Source organism: Elgaria multicarinata, chromosome 2 (genome assembly GCF_023053635.1).
Source record: "Elgaria multicarinata webbii isolate HBS135686 ecotype San Diego chromosome 2, rElgMul1.1.pri, whole genome shotgun sequence".
NCBI lineage: Eukaryota > Metazoa > Chordata > Lepidosauria > Squamata > Anguidae > Elgaria > Elgaria multicarinata.
Window position 1 is genome coordinate 158,275,214 of NC_086172.1, and position 16,638 is coordinate 158,291,851.

General features: G+C 44.5%; 1 protein-coding gene across 1 annotated transcript in view; it reads left to right on the forward strand.

The window, feature by feature from the left end:
- Positions 1-16,638, forward strand: part of UNC79 (unc-79 homolog, NALCN channel complex subunit) — a 155,606-nt gene that overhangs the window by 83,816 nt on the left and 55,152 nt on the right. The window contains exons 30-34 of the mRNA XM_063118002.1: positions 123-285; positions 3,687-3,839; positions 5,802-7,025; positions 10,252-10,359; positions 13,907-14,023. Coding sequence (XP_062974072.1) covers positions 123-285; positions 3,687-3,839; positions 5,802-7,025; positions 10,252-10,359; positions 13,907-14,023 — 1,765 coding nt within the window. The remainder of the gene's footprint in view (positions 1-122; positions 286-3,686; positions 3,840-5,801; positions 7,026-10,251; positions 10,360-13,906; positions 14,024-16,638) is intronic.

The window sequence follows — 16,638 nt, forward strand, 5'->3', positions numbered from 1 at the left end:
GGGGAAATCCATTCCATTAGCAGATGACCGGCATTGGATCCAGCCTTAACAAATAAACCAAGATTAGGTGAGTGTTGGTGTTGTTTAAATAAACTTCCTTTCCTTTTTTTCTTGTTGTACAGTATCCTTACAGAGACTGTGACATCAGCAAAGTCATGTTGCATCTCATCCATATAACAGTCAACACACTAAATGCACAGTATCACAGCTGCAAGCCTCATGCCTCAGCAGGCCCTTTGTACAGTGACAACAGCAACATAAGCAGATACAGTGAGAAGGAAAAAGGTATTTTACAATATTAGACATGAATCTGAACTTGTGGGGTCTCTGGATGGCCTCGATGGGCAGAGAATGCATTCTGGAGTGTTGGTCTCAATCCAGGAGACCAGCTAGCCATGGCCTGATTGGGCCCATTGAGCAATGGTTTCCTGGTCCTCAACATCCCTATGAAGTTTTATTAATCAACTAGTGGTAAAATATTTGCCTGTGATTTGATTTCTAAGGTAACAAGGAAAATATTTCTCTCTTTTTTAAAAAAATAAATAAATAAATCTATACAGTATAAATATTTTCAGGACAGCATAAGCAATAAAAACATCAAAAAGCTAGTCAAGTGAATGGGAGTGGGGGTGGGGAATGACCTAGCTATGTCTGTAGAGAGCTCCCATGTAAATAACTGTACTCTTAGAGAGCTCTCTTCACATGCTCTGGAGAGATCCAGTTGTACACGCAGGAGTTTCCTACTGATGTGATTTTATGCTATCTGAATTCAGTTGGTGAACATGTGTGGGCCCGGAGCAAAACCTGCTGCTGTTAATCCCACTTCCCTTTATGTGCAATCGTTGAAACACCTGAAAGAGGATTAAGAAATGTAACTTGGTATCGCTTTTTTAAAAAATCTGCAGAAACTGTATGTATCATGTTAACGTTCAGTTAACAAGCTGAAAAAACAAGCTGCAGAGAACTTGCAAAGCAAAAATGGGGAGAAAGCAACATTAAGTTTAGGCTATTCTTGTCTTTTATAAAGAAGAGGGAAACCTAATTCTTTTCATATTTGGTCAAGAAAATGTAATTAATGAGGAATAGGAACAAAATATTCCTGAGGTTTGTTTGATCTAATACTTAATGAACATAAGCATTTCCGGCAAGATAAATGATTTATATATAAAATCTTAGCATGTCAAAGTATTGTTGAATTAGACTACTGTTTCAGAATTTATTTTTCAAATTGCAATGTGAGTGAATTTGTGTTACAGAGAGCTCCATACCTAGATAGAGAGACAGACAGACAGACAGATGGATAAAACTTTAATTCAGTTGCTAGTTTACAGTATTTCCCAAAGAGTTTGGGAGAACAGAGACTTCCTTTTTATCCAATATTAGATCTGATACCTCAAGCTGATCTGGTGTCACTTTTAATAAAATCTTCAGAAGACTTGCCTGAGAGGCTATCCTAGGAGGAAAAGTGAAAAAATGGGCAAAAATAGACAGATACATGCGAAGGGTGGTTTTTTTGGGGCCTCATCTGTCATTTGCCCAAATCAATACCTTTTCTGCTTTGCTGCACACTTGCTTCACACTTGCTGGTTTGTAGAAACGAAGAATTTTAAAAAGTCTGTCACCCGTTGAATTCACACATCCTGGGCAAATCATGTACCTTTCTGGGACTGGGATTTTATGATATCTGAATTCAGCTGGTGAACAAGAGTTATTGCATGTTTTGCTGTGTGTGTGTGTGTGTGTGTGTGTGTGTGTAAGACTACTGAAAACTATGGTGGCATCTGAATTGGGGGCAGCAGCATTATTTTCCCTAACCCCCAATTCCTCTTTTCAATGGTGGAACCTGTTTTTCCCTTTCAAACCTTAACTAAGGACACATAGCTGTGCATCCTTAAATTCTAGCCTCAAAAAACAACGGTGCCTTGTTGCAGTTTTTCTACCTAGGTTGCTGAGCTGACTTGGTGGAAGATGCTTTATTAGGGTGGCCATCCTAACATATTTTGTATGCAGAAGGTCCTAAATTCAATCCCTGGTATCTCCAGGGATTGGGCTGCAAAGAATCCTGCCTGTAACCCTGGAGACCAATTGTGGCCAGTCACTGTCAACAGTACTAGGCTAGATGGACAAATGGTCTTACTCAGTATGTCCTTGTGTACTTTACAGAGAAGGAGTCTGCTGTTTGAAGCTCTGTCCAGCCCAAGCCCTGGTTAAAGATCAAGAACAATTACTATATATCATATTGCATCATATTGGTGTGATAGATGTAGTACTGGACTTGGAGTGGGAAGATCTAGTTATTTACTCACTCTGCCATGATGTTCACTGGTTAATCTTAGCCCTGGCATTATCTCTTTGCTAACTTACTATATCAAAGGGTTGTGGTGAAGAAAAAATGAGAGGGAGATATTTTGGCCGCTTGAGATCTTTTGAGGAAGGCTGGATTACAAATATACATTTTTGAAAAGGCAAATGCTTAAGAAGAGAACATTATTTCTTAGGCTTCAATGTGTTGTTCTAGGATGTTTTAATGGAATTTCAGGGGTGCTTCATAATGTCTGCCAGGGAACAAGCACCAACGTCTTATAAAGGAAAACCAAACTCTTTATTTTTGGCTATAATACAACTGAGGGCCAGACCTTCTAGCTACAGTAACTCAAACAGCAGGGCCAGCCCATAACATTCCTTTGCCTGAGGGGAAGGGCAAGATGGCGTTCCCCAATCAGCTGGTTAGACTGATAGTTGGATCTTATTTGATACTAGCACAGCATCCTCCTGAGAAGAGGAAGGTAGCTTCAGGGGCTGCAGGTCAGATCATGTGGGCCACACAGCTCCAACTTCCAACATCGTGCCACCATTCCCTGCCCCTAGCATCTGCCACCGGAGGAAGCTACCCAATGGTATGGGACAGCCCTGGCCAACAGCTGCCTTAACAACCACTAGGGGGTTCTTTCCCCCACACTGCTCTAGAAAGTAGATGGGCCTTCCCCAAATGTTAACTCTCAACTCCTCAACAGTACTTTTTGCTAGGTCTGTGCACCAGCCCCCCGAACCGCTTTGGGTTGATCCGCCCCTCCCCCGACCCACTCTGGAACCGGATCCGGAGCGAGGTCCGAAGGGTCGGATTAAGATTCGCCCCCCATTTTGCCCCCCCTTCCACACTTACTTGCCTCCACAGCGGGCGGCGGAAGCAGGTAAGTGGGGACAAAATGGGGGCCGAATAAGCCCCCTCCCCCTTACGTGGCTCTGCCATCTGCTGCCACATGGACTGCGCCACAACCGCTGCTACGTAAGGCCCCCCCCTCACTTACCTGCGTTTGGAGCTCCGGATTGAGGTGAAGTGATTCGCAGTGGAGCGATCCTCTTCACATCAATCCACAGTTCCCTGACCTGATCCGGATCTGCTCTTAGCGGATGTGGATTGGGTCAATCCACTCCCGATTTGGGGATCCAAATTGGAGCGGAGCACAGCCCTACTTTTTGCATATTTTTACTGCATAGGAGATACACTGTGTGTTCTACTGCTGGAATACAGATTTAGTCAATCTTGTTTGAAAAAGTTTGAACTTTTTAAAAATGTGAGGATCAACATGTACATCAAAAAATTCTCAACATTTTTGATCAATGAACTTTCATGTGCGATATGTTTCATTTTACTGCAGAATAATGCTGATTTTTTCTCTTTCAAGCAGAGGAAGACAGCGTCTTTGATGAATCTGACATTCATGATACACCCACTGGAACAGGCAACAAAGAGTCACAAACTTTTTTTGCCAGGCTGAAAAGAATTGGGGGCAGCAAAATGGTGAAATACCAGCCAGTTGAGATGAATGCTCAGAGAAGTATGACACTTTTATTTAAAATTTAAAGAAATTCTAAATGTTAGTGGACATTTTTCATGCTAGATATTTGTCTTTTTGTCCATTTCAAAACTTTTAACTAAGCAGACATGTATCCCAGGCATTGTGCTGTATCTTAACAAGAGATGTGTAAAGAAGGATTGTGATTATTAGGGTGTATTGGGTAACTCTGAACATAGTTACCTTGACCTTGTGAGCAAACATGGCAAAATACGTATCACTGAGTTGGAGACGGCCTTCTTGGTCATCTATTTCAACCCCCTGCTTGATGCAGGAAATCCAGAGCTAGAGCACACCTAATGGCTGAAAACTGGTTGAAGACCTCCATTGAGGGAGATCCCACCACCCTTCTAGTTAATTGGTTCCATTTTCAAACTGCTTGTACCAGTAAGAAGAAGGGATGTACAGATTGTGTAAAACCCATGATGGAATTGGTTTTCTTTTTTTAGTTTCTGCACTTGTGCAAATTCACATTTACAGAAATATGGATTTGCACAAATTTGCACTTGTGAAAATGTGCAAATCCCCCACCCCAAGTGCACAATTTCTCTTTCTGCTCTCCCCACCTACCCCATAATTTTGGTCAGGTATCCCTACAGTGCCAGCAAATATTTGTCCCAAGCAAGCAAGGATGATCCATGCATTTTTGCCAATGTGGGTTTTGATGCACATCCCCAGCTGTATCACAATGCTCATCTGAGTGCTATTGGTCCTGCTTTTGCACCGGAGACCACTAGCAGTTATGTGTGACTAGTTGCCTGCAACTACAGCTGGACTGGGGAGAAAAAGAGGTAAGGCATGAAGGCAGGAGCAAGAAGAGAGAGCCTCTAAGGTGCACTAAATTATATTTTATTCAGCTCTACATATTTCAGTTGTATTCTTTGGGCATGTCTACACCATACGGTGTAGGGGGAGGGAGGTGGGACGATTCCGGGCTTACCTGCTTCTGGGATCATCCCAAGGTATTTACATGTGTCGCATGGAGCACTCCATCGCAAAAGTGAGTTGTTGTTTTAAAAAAACACCTCCCGCTCCCCCCACCCCACCCCCTGAAGAGCTCTGCACCCCGTGCCCAGTTCCCTGCTCCTCACGGTTACTTGCGAGGAGCCAGGACGAAACTGGGACAGCCGGCCACACGTCCCACGGTCTCGGGATCATCCTAAGGCCGTGGGAAAAGTCAGGATTAAAGGGTAGGGCGATATCCCAGGGAAAGGAAGGGATCATCCCTCCCTGCTCCCGGGATCCCCTGTGCGTCATGTGGACACACAGGGATGATCCCAGAATGATCCCCGGGATATTGCCTCATCTAGACATGCCCTATGTCTGGGGTTCTGTTAAACAAAATTCTTATAGTGGCTGCCCGGCTTGCCTGGTTATTTTGTAATGGCGCATATAGTTTTACAGTGTCCCTGGCAAAGACTGCAACTGAAATCCATTGGGCTGAATCAGTTATGATTAGAGGTTCTCCCTTCTTGTTCCTACAGCTAGTCAAGAGTGCACAGCTGATTTTTCTTTCTTTCCTTCAATACCCAGTTTTCTAAATGTAGTGTCTTGTGCATTGGATTTTTTAAAAAAATATATCTTCTCATATGTATATAAAGGGCATCAGAATGAATAGCTTTCAAGCAGATCTTAAGGCATGAATTCAGTAAACATTGAGAAAGGTGGCGAGCCAAACTCAATGAGCCACTACTCAAGTTGCCATCTGGTTCTTTGTTTATATACTTCATGTATCACGAAAACTTGGAAACCTCACATTGGGCTAGTCTTGAGCCAGTGCTGTTGTCATATGCAGCTACCCACATTGCTTCAATGTAATAATAAAATTTAAAAGTGGGGTTTGTGTCTACAAATGCCAGTGAAATGGTAAAAGGCAAGCATGGGGGTGGTGGTGGTGAATTGGCCACTGAATGAAATAGCACTAGCTTTTTCTGTTTTGACCAGGTGATATAGAACTGGCTGAATATAGAGAAACTGGCGTGTTGCAAGACAGCATTCTGCACTGCGTGAGAGAAGAAAGCATTCAGAAAAAGAAACTGCGCTCTCTAAAACAAAAATCTCTTGACATAGGAAATGCAGACTCCCTGTTGTTTACATTAGATGAGCACCGCCGGAAGTCATGCATAGACCACTGTGACTTGGAGAAGCCCCCTGTCAGTTCTGCGTACACCACACTGAGGCAGAACGATTACGGACGACCTCGACAGAATTCCTCCACCAAGGAGGAAGAGGAAGATGAGGGGGAGAAGGAGAACCCTCCTGCTGTCCCAGAGAAAACCCAAGCCAGGCGGAGACCTATCATCCCAGAAGTCAGGTTAAACTGCATGGAGCCGTATGAAGTGAAAGTGGATTCCCCAGCTAAATCCTTTCCTCCCAAGGAGGACTTAGATCTTATAGACCTTTCCTCTGATTCGACATCAGGGCCTGAAAAGCAATCGGTTGTTTCCAATTCAGACAGTGACTCCTTGGTTTTTGAGCCCCTCCCTCCTCTCAGAATAGTGGAAAGTGATGAGGAAGAAGAAGATGTCATGAGCCAGCTGAATGATGGTGTCCCCAGCAAGATAGCTGCCTCCTCTCCATCGAGTCCCACCAGTGTCTCTGTGCTCAGTCTCAGCATAACCCCCCTGGTGCAGTTCAGCATTGAAGACTTCTCCAAAGATGTCACCCTTTCCGCAGCTAGCACTGTTGTGTCATTTGCTCAAGAGGAAACCCTGTCTGCTGTCCTTGAAGGTCCCAAAGATGTTGCTGAGTTAGCTAAGCCAGAACAAGTTCAAGAGGCACCCATTGGCAGTCCCCTGACGCTCAAGCAAAAACGTGATCTGCTGCAAAAGTCCTTTGCTCTTCCAGAGATGTCCATTGATGACAACTCTGAGTTATGCATAGAGGAAATTAAGCCTATAGGCCCTTTTCCCAGTTCGAGTGGGAAAACGGTCTTCATTAAGGTCCCCGAGGACTCTGAGAACCAAACGGAAAGTGATAAGCTGGATGCTGGTGCAGAATCTGATACAGAACAGAAGCAGGAGGAAGAAGCTGAAGAATCGGAATTTAAGATCCAAATTGTTCCGAGGCAGAGGAAACAGAGAAAGATTGCTGTGAGTGCCATTCAGAGGGAATACCTTGACATCTCCTTCAACATCTTAGACAAGCTGGGGGAGCAGAAAGAGGCAGGTGAGCAGAACCTGGGAATTGGACAATGATTTGCTTTTCATGCTGCTGTTTTAGAGGAGAGAGAGAACTTCTGACCTTGCTCTCCTCACCAATGATGGAGGTGAATTTGCAATTGGGTGAATTTGAAATAGGAACTTGCCCAGTTTGAAAAGCCCCAAAATTAGGTACTGCTCACAATAGCATAATCCCTGGTGATACTTAGCCCTCCCTGCCAGTTCCCTCAACCCTTTCCCAAGAAAAACACCTTATCTTTGAGAAGGGGAAGGTGGTAACTGCCAGGAGGGAAGGCTCACTAGAAACAAGGAAGTCCTCCTAAATTCAGTCCGGGAGGCAGAGGAAATGGCAAATCCCGTGCACCCTGGCAGGAAATTATGTTCCTAAGCCTGCTTGGAAGTGTGCTTTTCCAGTTGACCAGGCCTCTGTTTTCTCTAGTGAGCCCTCCCTGCTACCAGTTGTGTCTTGCCCAGTTGTCTCCTGCCCAATCCGAAAGGTAGCTTTAACTGATGTGGATTATAAATGTTGGTCCTTGCCTAGGACCAACCAAACCCACCCTCTTGTCCAGGATCACTCCCATCATGCTCTAGTCCCCTCAGTTTTGTAAGTTATGTCTGGAGTATAAAGCTATATCTGTAGCATATAGGGAAAAAAATCTTTTTCAGAACTTTAACTGTTGCATTTGCTGTCTACTACTGTACCTAGTGATGCAGTCACAGTTGTAATACCATCTTAGATGGTTGGGTGGGCTGTAGGAGTTGGTTTCCTAGGGTGCCCAGGGTTCAAAACTTCAGGAATCACATTCTGACTTCCCTTATTCAATCACCCTTCTGGGGCCCTGATCTGCTCACTCAGCCTGTGCATCTTCTCAATGCCACCTTTCAGCAATCTCTTGCTTTATACTTGCTCTTGGTACCAACTCTTCCTTACATAGAATGATAGAATCATAGAATAGTAGAGTTGGAAGGGGCCTATAAGGCCATCAAGTCCAACCTCCTGCTCAATGCAGGAATCCATCCTAAAGCATCACTGACAGATGGTTGTCCAGCTGCCTCTTGAATGCCTCTAGTGTGGGAGAGCCCACAACCTCCCTAGGTAACTGGTTCCTTTGTCGTACTGCTCTAACAGTCAGGAAGTTTTTCCTGATGTCCAGCTGGAATCTGACTTCCTGTAACTTGAGCCCTTCAACAGCTGTTTGGCCAACTCTTTTCTTGCCAATCCTCACAGCCAGTCAGCTGGCTTTTTTGTATCAACAGTGGCTTGTTCTCCAGTATCTCTGGGGTTCCCCATCTGGGCTATGGATGCAAACACATCTGTTTCACAGGCCCACCTTTAGCATTTCAACTTCTGGATCCTTCTGTCTGTTGTTGGAAACTATTGCCAAATCCTGTATCACAATTCACAGCACTCCCCCATCCGCTGTCCCCCAAAGTCTCCTGTGTCAGCTACAGGAAAAAAGCAAAAAACAGGCTCAGGTCCATGAAAACCAAGCATTACGTAGATCAGCCTTCATCAGCTTGGTGCCCTCCAGATGTTTTGGACTCCCGTCAGCCCTAACCAACAGGGCCAATGGTGAAGAATGCTGGGAGTTGGAGTCCAAAATACCTGGAAGTCCAAAACATCCCCAAACACCAGGCTGTGCACTGAGGAGGTTGGCCTAATATATGCTTTGCATATTTATTAATTATTAGCAAAAGGCCTGTCATTAAGACTGAGTGTGTGTATTATTATTATTATTATTATTTATTTATTTATATAGCACCATCAGTGTACATGGTGCTGTACAGAGTAAAACAGTAAATAGCAAGACCCTGCCGCATAGGCTTACAATCTAATAAAATCATAGTAAAACAATAAGGAGGGGAAGAGAATGCAAACAGGTACAGGGTAGGGTAAGCAGGCACAGGGTAGGGTAAAACTAACAGTAGAAAGTAACAGTAGAAGTCTGCACAACATCAAGTTTTAAAAGCTTTAGGAAAAAGAAAAGTAAGGAGGCCTTATATATTGCAAAAACCTGTGGGGCGGGCAGTGCAACTTCTCAAAACAAGGTTTGCGCCTCTCAGTGGGATCTCTGTGAGTGAGGACTTGCTGGCAGGGGTAGAGGGCAGGTTTTTCTCTCACTTGACAACTGTATTTCCACGTGGAACATTCAGTTTTTCTCATAGCCCTAAATGATTTGGGTCCAGGTTATTTGAAAGACCACTTACACCTGTATGAAACTCTGTGTTTTAAGATTGTCTTCAGAGACCCTACCGTAGGGAATTCCTTTCCAAGAGAGCTTTAAGAAGATTAGAACATAAGAAGAGCCATACTGGATCAGGCCAGGGGTCTGTCTTTTCCAGCATTCAGTTCACACAGTGGCCAACCAGCTGATGACCTGTGTAAAAGCAGGACATGAACACAACAGCACCCTCCCACCCATGTTCCCCAGCAACTGGTGTACATAGGCTTACTGCCTCTGCTCCCGGTGGTAGCATACAGCCATCAGGTTAGCCTTCTCCTCCGGGAATTTGTCTAACAAAGCCATCCAAATTGGTGGCCATCATTATGTAAAGGCCCCATTTATGCAGCGGAGGAAATTACGTAATTTCTGGAGCCTCCATTCTTGTGCACAATGAAGGCTCCGGATGAGGGCAGATGGGCTCACAACTTTGTCAGATGCTTGCCGAGCCAGAAAAGAAGCTTGCACGGTGGTGGGGCAGAGTCCAACCAATCAGACGCGAGTGAGTTTGCCCATCCCTAGCACACCAGGGTGTGATGAAATGTAGGAAAAGCAGGACAGAACATCAGAGGCCCCAGAGGAGATGCAATTTGCTTCCCTCCATCGCGCAGCTCTTGGGATCCCTGCCAGTGAAAGGGAGAGAGGGAGGTTTTTTGTGCATAATGCATTGGCATCTCTTAAGTTTGATGCTTTATTGTCCTCATAGGAGCGAATGGACATTGTTCACTTATACCGGAGACAGTAAAGGGCTGCACGCCAGAAGATTCTCCAGCAGCCTTCTGTGGAAAACTAATTTCAAAGTCATATGGGGAGGAAACACCCCTTTCTTCTCCCAAAGTGTCGTATTTCTCCACAACCACCACTTGTGGTGCCAGATGGCCAAATGGCAGATGGGAGGAGGAGAAAGTGGGGAAACGTGATGGAGATGAACAACCGTTCTCCGATTTTCAAAAGAAAATAAAAAACGGGGGCGGGGGAGAGTCTGAGCTCAAGCACTGGTTTTCTTTGCAGATGCTTCAGCTAAAGTACTTTCAACCCTGGAAATGCCGAGGGAATCGTCTTCTGCTCCGACACTCGAAGCAGGTGTACCAGAGACAAGTAGCCACTCTTCCATATCAAGTAAGCTTTCCCCCCTGGCTTTGAGGAGCGAAACTCAGTTGCCGCACTTGTGCTTCTTCCTATGTTTTGCCATCTGGTGCATCGCCTTTCTCCACTAATTCACGCTTGACTGAACGTTTATGGGCATTGCGTGTGCAGTCCGATGATAATTCACTCTGCGAGCACTGGAGGGCTGCTGGCACCCTGCAATGGCGAGGTTTAAAGTAATGTCATATCTTAGGCCTGGGGACATTTTATGTCTCCCCCCTTCCCCGATATTTTATCAGTCACACTGCCTTAAACGCCCCCCCATATTTGGTGTGTGTTATCCAAAGCTGTATATTATTGTCAGCTACTTTAGAGGCTTGTCATCCGTCAGAAAGGAGAGATAAAAATAGTTTAAATAAATAAATAAGCAGTAAAACTATTGGGACCATTAGCTATCATCTACCATGATCTTTCCCAGTACAGATCCAACTGGGCTGATTGCACAGGCACATCCAAGGACAGCCCCTCTTGGGTCTTTCCATTAACCACACCAGCGTCAAGGGTGAGGGATAGGAAGGGGGTTTTGCCATGAGGAGTAATCACCAAATTCTTCCCTGACTTGGAAAACATACCGTACGACAGGGCAATGGGACCCATCCCAAGGAAAGTGGCGCTTTCACTGATCCAGTAACACATGAGCCAAGTCATCAAAAAATGTTTGTTTTTTTGCATCAAGTTATTATTTATTTATTGCATTTTTATACCGCTCAATAGCTGAAGTTCTCTGGGCTGTTTACAATTTATTTATTTATTTATTTATTTATTTTTGCATACATCCAGATATCACCATGACCAAATTCAGTTAATGAACATAAGAAAAGCCATGCTAGTTCAGTCCAAAAGCCTAGTCCCACATTCTGTTCCTGCACTGGCCAACCAGATGCCCATGGAACCCCCACAAGCAGGACATGAACTGCACCTTCCACCCATGTTCTGCAGGAACTGTGTTTAGAGGCCAGTGTTAGCTCCAGGTTTTGACAGGCCCTTGATCAAGACACATTCTCCCTCAGTGAGTCTACCTTTTTCCTCAGACTCTCCCTCAGTGAGTCTACCTTCTCCCTCGGACTCTCCCTCAGTGAGTCTACCTTTTTCCTCAGACTCTCCCTCAGTGAGTCTACCTTCTCCCTCGGACTCTCCCTCAGTGAGTCTACCTTCTCCCTCAGACTCTCCCTCAGTGAGTCTACCTTCTCCCTCGGACTCTCCCTCAGTGAGTCTACCTTCTCCCTCGGACTCTCCCTCAGTGAGTCTACCTTCTCCCTCGGACTCTCCCTCAGTGAGTCTACCTTCTCCCTCAGACTCTCCCTCAGTGAGTCTACCTTCTCCCTCGGACTCTCCCTCAGTGAATCTACCTTCTCCCTCGGACTCTCCCTCAGTGAGTCTACCTTCTCCCTCGGACTCTCCCTCAGTGAGTCTACCCTCTCCCTCAGACTCTCCCTCAGTGAGTCCACCTTCTCCCTCGGACTCTCCCTCAGTGAGTCCACGTTCTCCCTCGGACTCTCCCTCAGTGAGTCTACCTTCTCCCTCAGACTCTCCCTCAGTGAGTCTACCTTCTCCCTCAGACTCTCCCTCAGTGAGTCTACCTTCTCCCTCAGACTCTCCCTCAGTGAGTCTACCTTCTCCCTCGGACTCTCCCTCAGTGAGTCTACCTTCTCCCTCAGACTCTCCCTCAGTGAGTCTACCTTCTCCCTCGGACTCTCCTTCAGTGAGTCTACCTTCTCCCTCGGACTCTCCCTCAGTGAGTCTGGCATTGTTGTCGGCTGCCATTCCTCCTCTTCCTCATCATTGTTGCCACTTGCTCGCTTGCCAGGCAGAGAGTCAAAGAGCATTCAGGCAGTGGCATTCACTGCTGCTCCTTCACACCACCACTGGTGTTGTCTGAGCCAGAGTGAGAGGTGGGCCAACAAGCAGGTTGCAATGGTGAAGGGGAGGAACAGGTCTGGGGGTTCTTGTCAGTGTCCAACCATGCCGACCCTTGATGCCAGCATTCAGCTGGAGGATATATATTAGCCATTCTGTGTAGCAACCTTATCTTCCAATGCAGTACCTGGCCCTGGTTAATATCAGCTAGAACTCTATGCACAGGAGCAGAAAAGCTAAAATTGTTCAGGTCTTCAGGGCCATGTATAACTACTAAAAATAGCATCACAGTGGAAAGCGAATTAAAGATTAGTTTTAAGTGCCTGAGAGAGGAAAAAGGAAGTGTGCATAAAATAGTATATGGGTAAAATTGTCAAAAATCTACATACTATTTTTTACTGTCTCACCTGGACCTGAAATGCTAGAGATTCTTTTCTGTAACAGCACCCTGCCATATTTAAAATCAAAGTTGTCCTTGAGAAATCAGATACATAACTCTCAAAAAAGCCCAACCCAGTGCTCTGATAAGGAGGAATACGCCTGAGAGAGGCTTTAATTTCCATTATAAAAGCCAAGGAGGAAGTTCAAACCAGCCAATTTCCTATGTTTTTGACAGTTATATACACCCCGAGCAGTATTGTCTGCTCTGAAATTTTAATTGCTGTTCTTTCATTTGGGAAATTCTGTGTCTGATAACCTGATAAAGCCTTTATTTTAAGCCCTTGCACTAGAGAAGATGGAAATTATGTCCTCACCCAATTTGATGTGAAAAGCTGTTACTGAACAATTTTGTTTTTAAAAGGAAAAGAAAGTATCTGAAATGGAATTGGAATTTGCATCTATTTCAGTAGCTCAAGTCAGGATGGATAATTGTGTTCTCACTGAATCAGTGTTTTAAAAGTACTGAAAGGAGAGAACCATATAAATAAGGCAGAGGGCAACACTTCGCTTTGAAATACATTCAAAATTGTTTCAATGTGACATTCAGCGGCAGATGCCACTGAAGTTATGAAACAGACGCTCATCCTTACTGGTTGGGTTCACACCATCAGGGAAGGAAAATAAGTGATCGTAGCTTATTTCCCCGTCTCGCGTATGCCGGTTGCACACGCATCATTGCCATAATTACCCTTGCTGGGTGTGATTTGCCATGTTGTCTGAACTTGGTGAGGGTATATGGCAGGGTGGGGGACGGTTTGCAAACTATCTTGGAACCCATGGCTTGTTTTAGGGTGGTAGAGTGATTTGTAAACCACCCTTGCCGGGTTCACATGACACGACATCCTGGTGAGAGTAATTATGGCTATGACGCGATGCCCGACCAGCATGCACAAGACGGGAAAATAAGCGACGATGGGTTATTTTCTTTACTGCAGTGGGGAAGGGGAATCCGTTCTGACATGAATGTCTTTTCTGCTGGTGGGCCGGCATCATCGGATATGACCCCATGGGATGAGTGTAGGGACATGGACATGCATTACTGATTAATGCAAAATGTTCATTACTGAGCTATAACCCATTTTCCCGAGTAGAGCAGATTGTCTCGATCAAAATGCTGTGGGCATGCAATTAGTGCTCAATATGGAAAGGGAAATGATACTTGAACAACGTTTAAAATCACACGATTGCTTGTGATTTTAAGTTCTTAATTTCTGACTTCCAGCTCAGTTCCGACAGATGAAAAGGGGTTCCCTGGGAGCACTGACTATGAACCAGCTCATGAAGAGGCAGCTGGAACACCAGTCTAGCGCTCCCCATAATATCAGCACGTGGGACACTGGTAAGTATATAGCTATATGTTGCTCTTCTGTAGTTCTTGTCTCAGTGGCCTTAGCTAGGCCTAAGGTTTATCCCGAGATCTTCCCGGGGTTATCCCTATTCATGTAAATAATATACAGGGGATCGTGGGAGCAGGCAGGGACGACCCCGGGATGATCCCGGGATAAACCTTAGGTCTAACTAAGGCCATAGACTACTCAGTGTGCTTGCTTTGTTGAAGTGGTGTTGCCAGATCTTTCATTGCAGAAAGGAAGCCTGGCTTAGCACCCACCCAGCAGTAAGATGATAATACTTTGGGTAGGGTAGCTGTTTTTCTTTTGTAAATGGCCTAGTTATATCTACAATTTGTTTAAAATTGGAATCCCACGAGAGTCTCTAGAACGTAAGTCCATAAGAAGAACAATGCTGGATCAGATCAAGGGTCTGTCTAGTCCAGCATTCAGTTGTCACGGTGGCCAACCCAATGCCTATGGGAATCCCACAAGCAGGACGTGAGTGCAATAGCACCTTCACGCTCGTATTCCCTAGCAGTTGTTATTGAGAGACATGCTGCATCTGATGCTGGAGTTAGTATAGCCGTCATAAGAACCTAGGAAGAGCTGTGCTGAATCAGACCAAAACATATTGGCCAACCAGCTTCCTCTGAGAAGCCCACAAGTAGGAAGTGAGTGCAACAGCACCCTCCTCCCCATATTCTCTAGCAACACATTTTCAGAGGCATATTGCTTCTGAGATTGGAGGTAATTTATAGCCACCGTGAATAGGAGGCGTTGATAGCTTTATCTGACATGAATTTGTCTAACCCCTTTTTAAGGTTGGTGGCCATTCCCACTTTTTCCATTGCACTAGCAAGTCTTAGTTATGTTGCACAAGCTTTATTTATTTATTTAAAACATTTATATCCCGCACTATATCATTAAGATTTCAAGGTGACGTACAGATAAAAGCATTGGTTTAGACTAGTGCAATGTCATTAGCGTTAGTATTGGAAAACTGTTAGGTATTACTCCATGTTTGTCTATCTATATATACCATATTTCTTCGATCGTAAGACGCCATCAATTGTAAGATGCACACTAATTTCAGTACCACCAATAGAAAAAAAGCTTTGATTCTAAGAATAATAATCGCACTCACGATTCTAAGACGCACCCCATTTTTAGAGATGTTTATATGGGGAAAAAGTGTGTCTTAGAATCGAAGAAATACGGTCTATCTATCTATCTATCTATCTATCTATCTATCTATCTGATTTAAAAAAACAACTGCTGGTTTAAAAGACCAGAGTAAAGGCTCTTTCATGTTGGTCCAAACTCCCAAAAGCCAGGAAATTGGAAGCTAAGGCTGAAGCCTTAACTGATGTACCCCACGTCCAGCACTGATGTTGAGCAATGTCGTGAATTGTACTTGCTTACAACTCTCGCTCCATGCAGCCACCGTTTTCCTTGGTCTTTGAGGCTCAAAGGAATTTAAATGAATGAGATGCATGCTATTTTAACTCAGCAGGAGTACAGTTATGTTAACTGGGGAGCCTGTCTCTGCTTCCGTTTGTCAGCTCTATCTCTTAATATCTGCAGGTACAATTTGGCAGGATGAAGGAGATCTGTGAATACGATCTCCGACTCTTTGGAAAAAACTGACTCATGATGTGTGCGAGTGATTCAAATCTGTCCCCCAGTGGGTTAACTCTTTCCCGACTGCACCATTTTCCTGATAAATATAATCCCTCAAAGCTGGTGAAACACCCTGTGGCTGTGCTTTTCTTTCTGTGGCTCTTCCTTCCTTTCCTTTCCTTTCCTTTCCTTTCCTTTCCTTTCCTTTCCTTTCCTTCCTTCCTTCCCTCCCAGATGAAGAGGTGGGTAACAAACAAACAAACAAACAAATAAATAAATAAATAATAAGAACAGGGGATCATATTTATGGAACTCTTCCATCATATCTTGCTTGGCCCTTTGAAGCAAAAGAAATAAAAGGCTAGAATTTAGATCAATATGCCTCAATGATTTTATATTAGGGTGGCCATGTGAAAAGGAGGACAGGGCTCCTGTATCTTTAACAGTTGTGTAGAAAAGCGAATTTCAGCAGGTGTCATTTGTATGCAAGCAGCAAATGGCAAAATTCCCCTTTTTTTTACAACTGTTAAAGATACAGGAGCCTTGTCCTCCTTTTCGTATGGTCACCCAGCTGTATATAGGTGTAGGGTGACCATATGAAAAGGAGGACAGGGCTCCTGTATCTTTAACAGTTGCATAGAAAGGGGAATTTCAGCAGGTGTCATTTGTATATATGGAGAACCTGGTGAAATTCCTTCTTCATCACAGCAGTTAAAGCTGCAGGAGCTATACTAGAGTGACCAGATTTAAAAGAGGGCAGGGCACCTGCAGCTTTAACTGTTGTGATGAAGAGGAAATTTCACCAGGTTCTCCATATATACAAATGACACCTGCTGAAGTTTCCTTTTCAATACAACTGTTAAAGATACAGGAGCCCTGTCCTCCTTTTAATATGGTCACCCTATATAGGTGCAGAGAACAAAAGCTTTTCCTTGGGGCAAGAGGAAACATCCACCCTTTTCTCCCTCACCTGATTGAGCTTCCCCATAGCTTTCATAGCAGC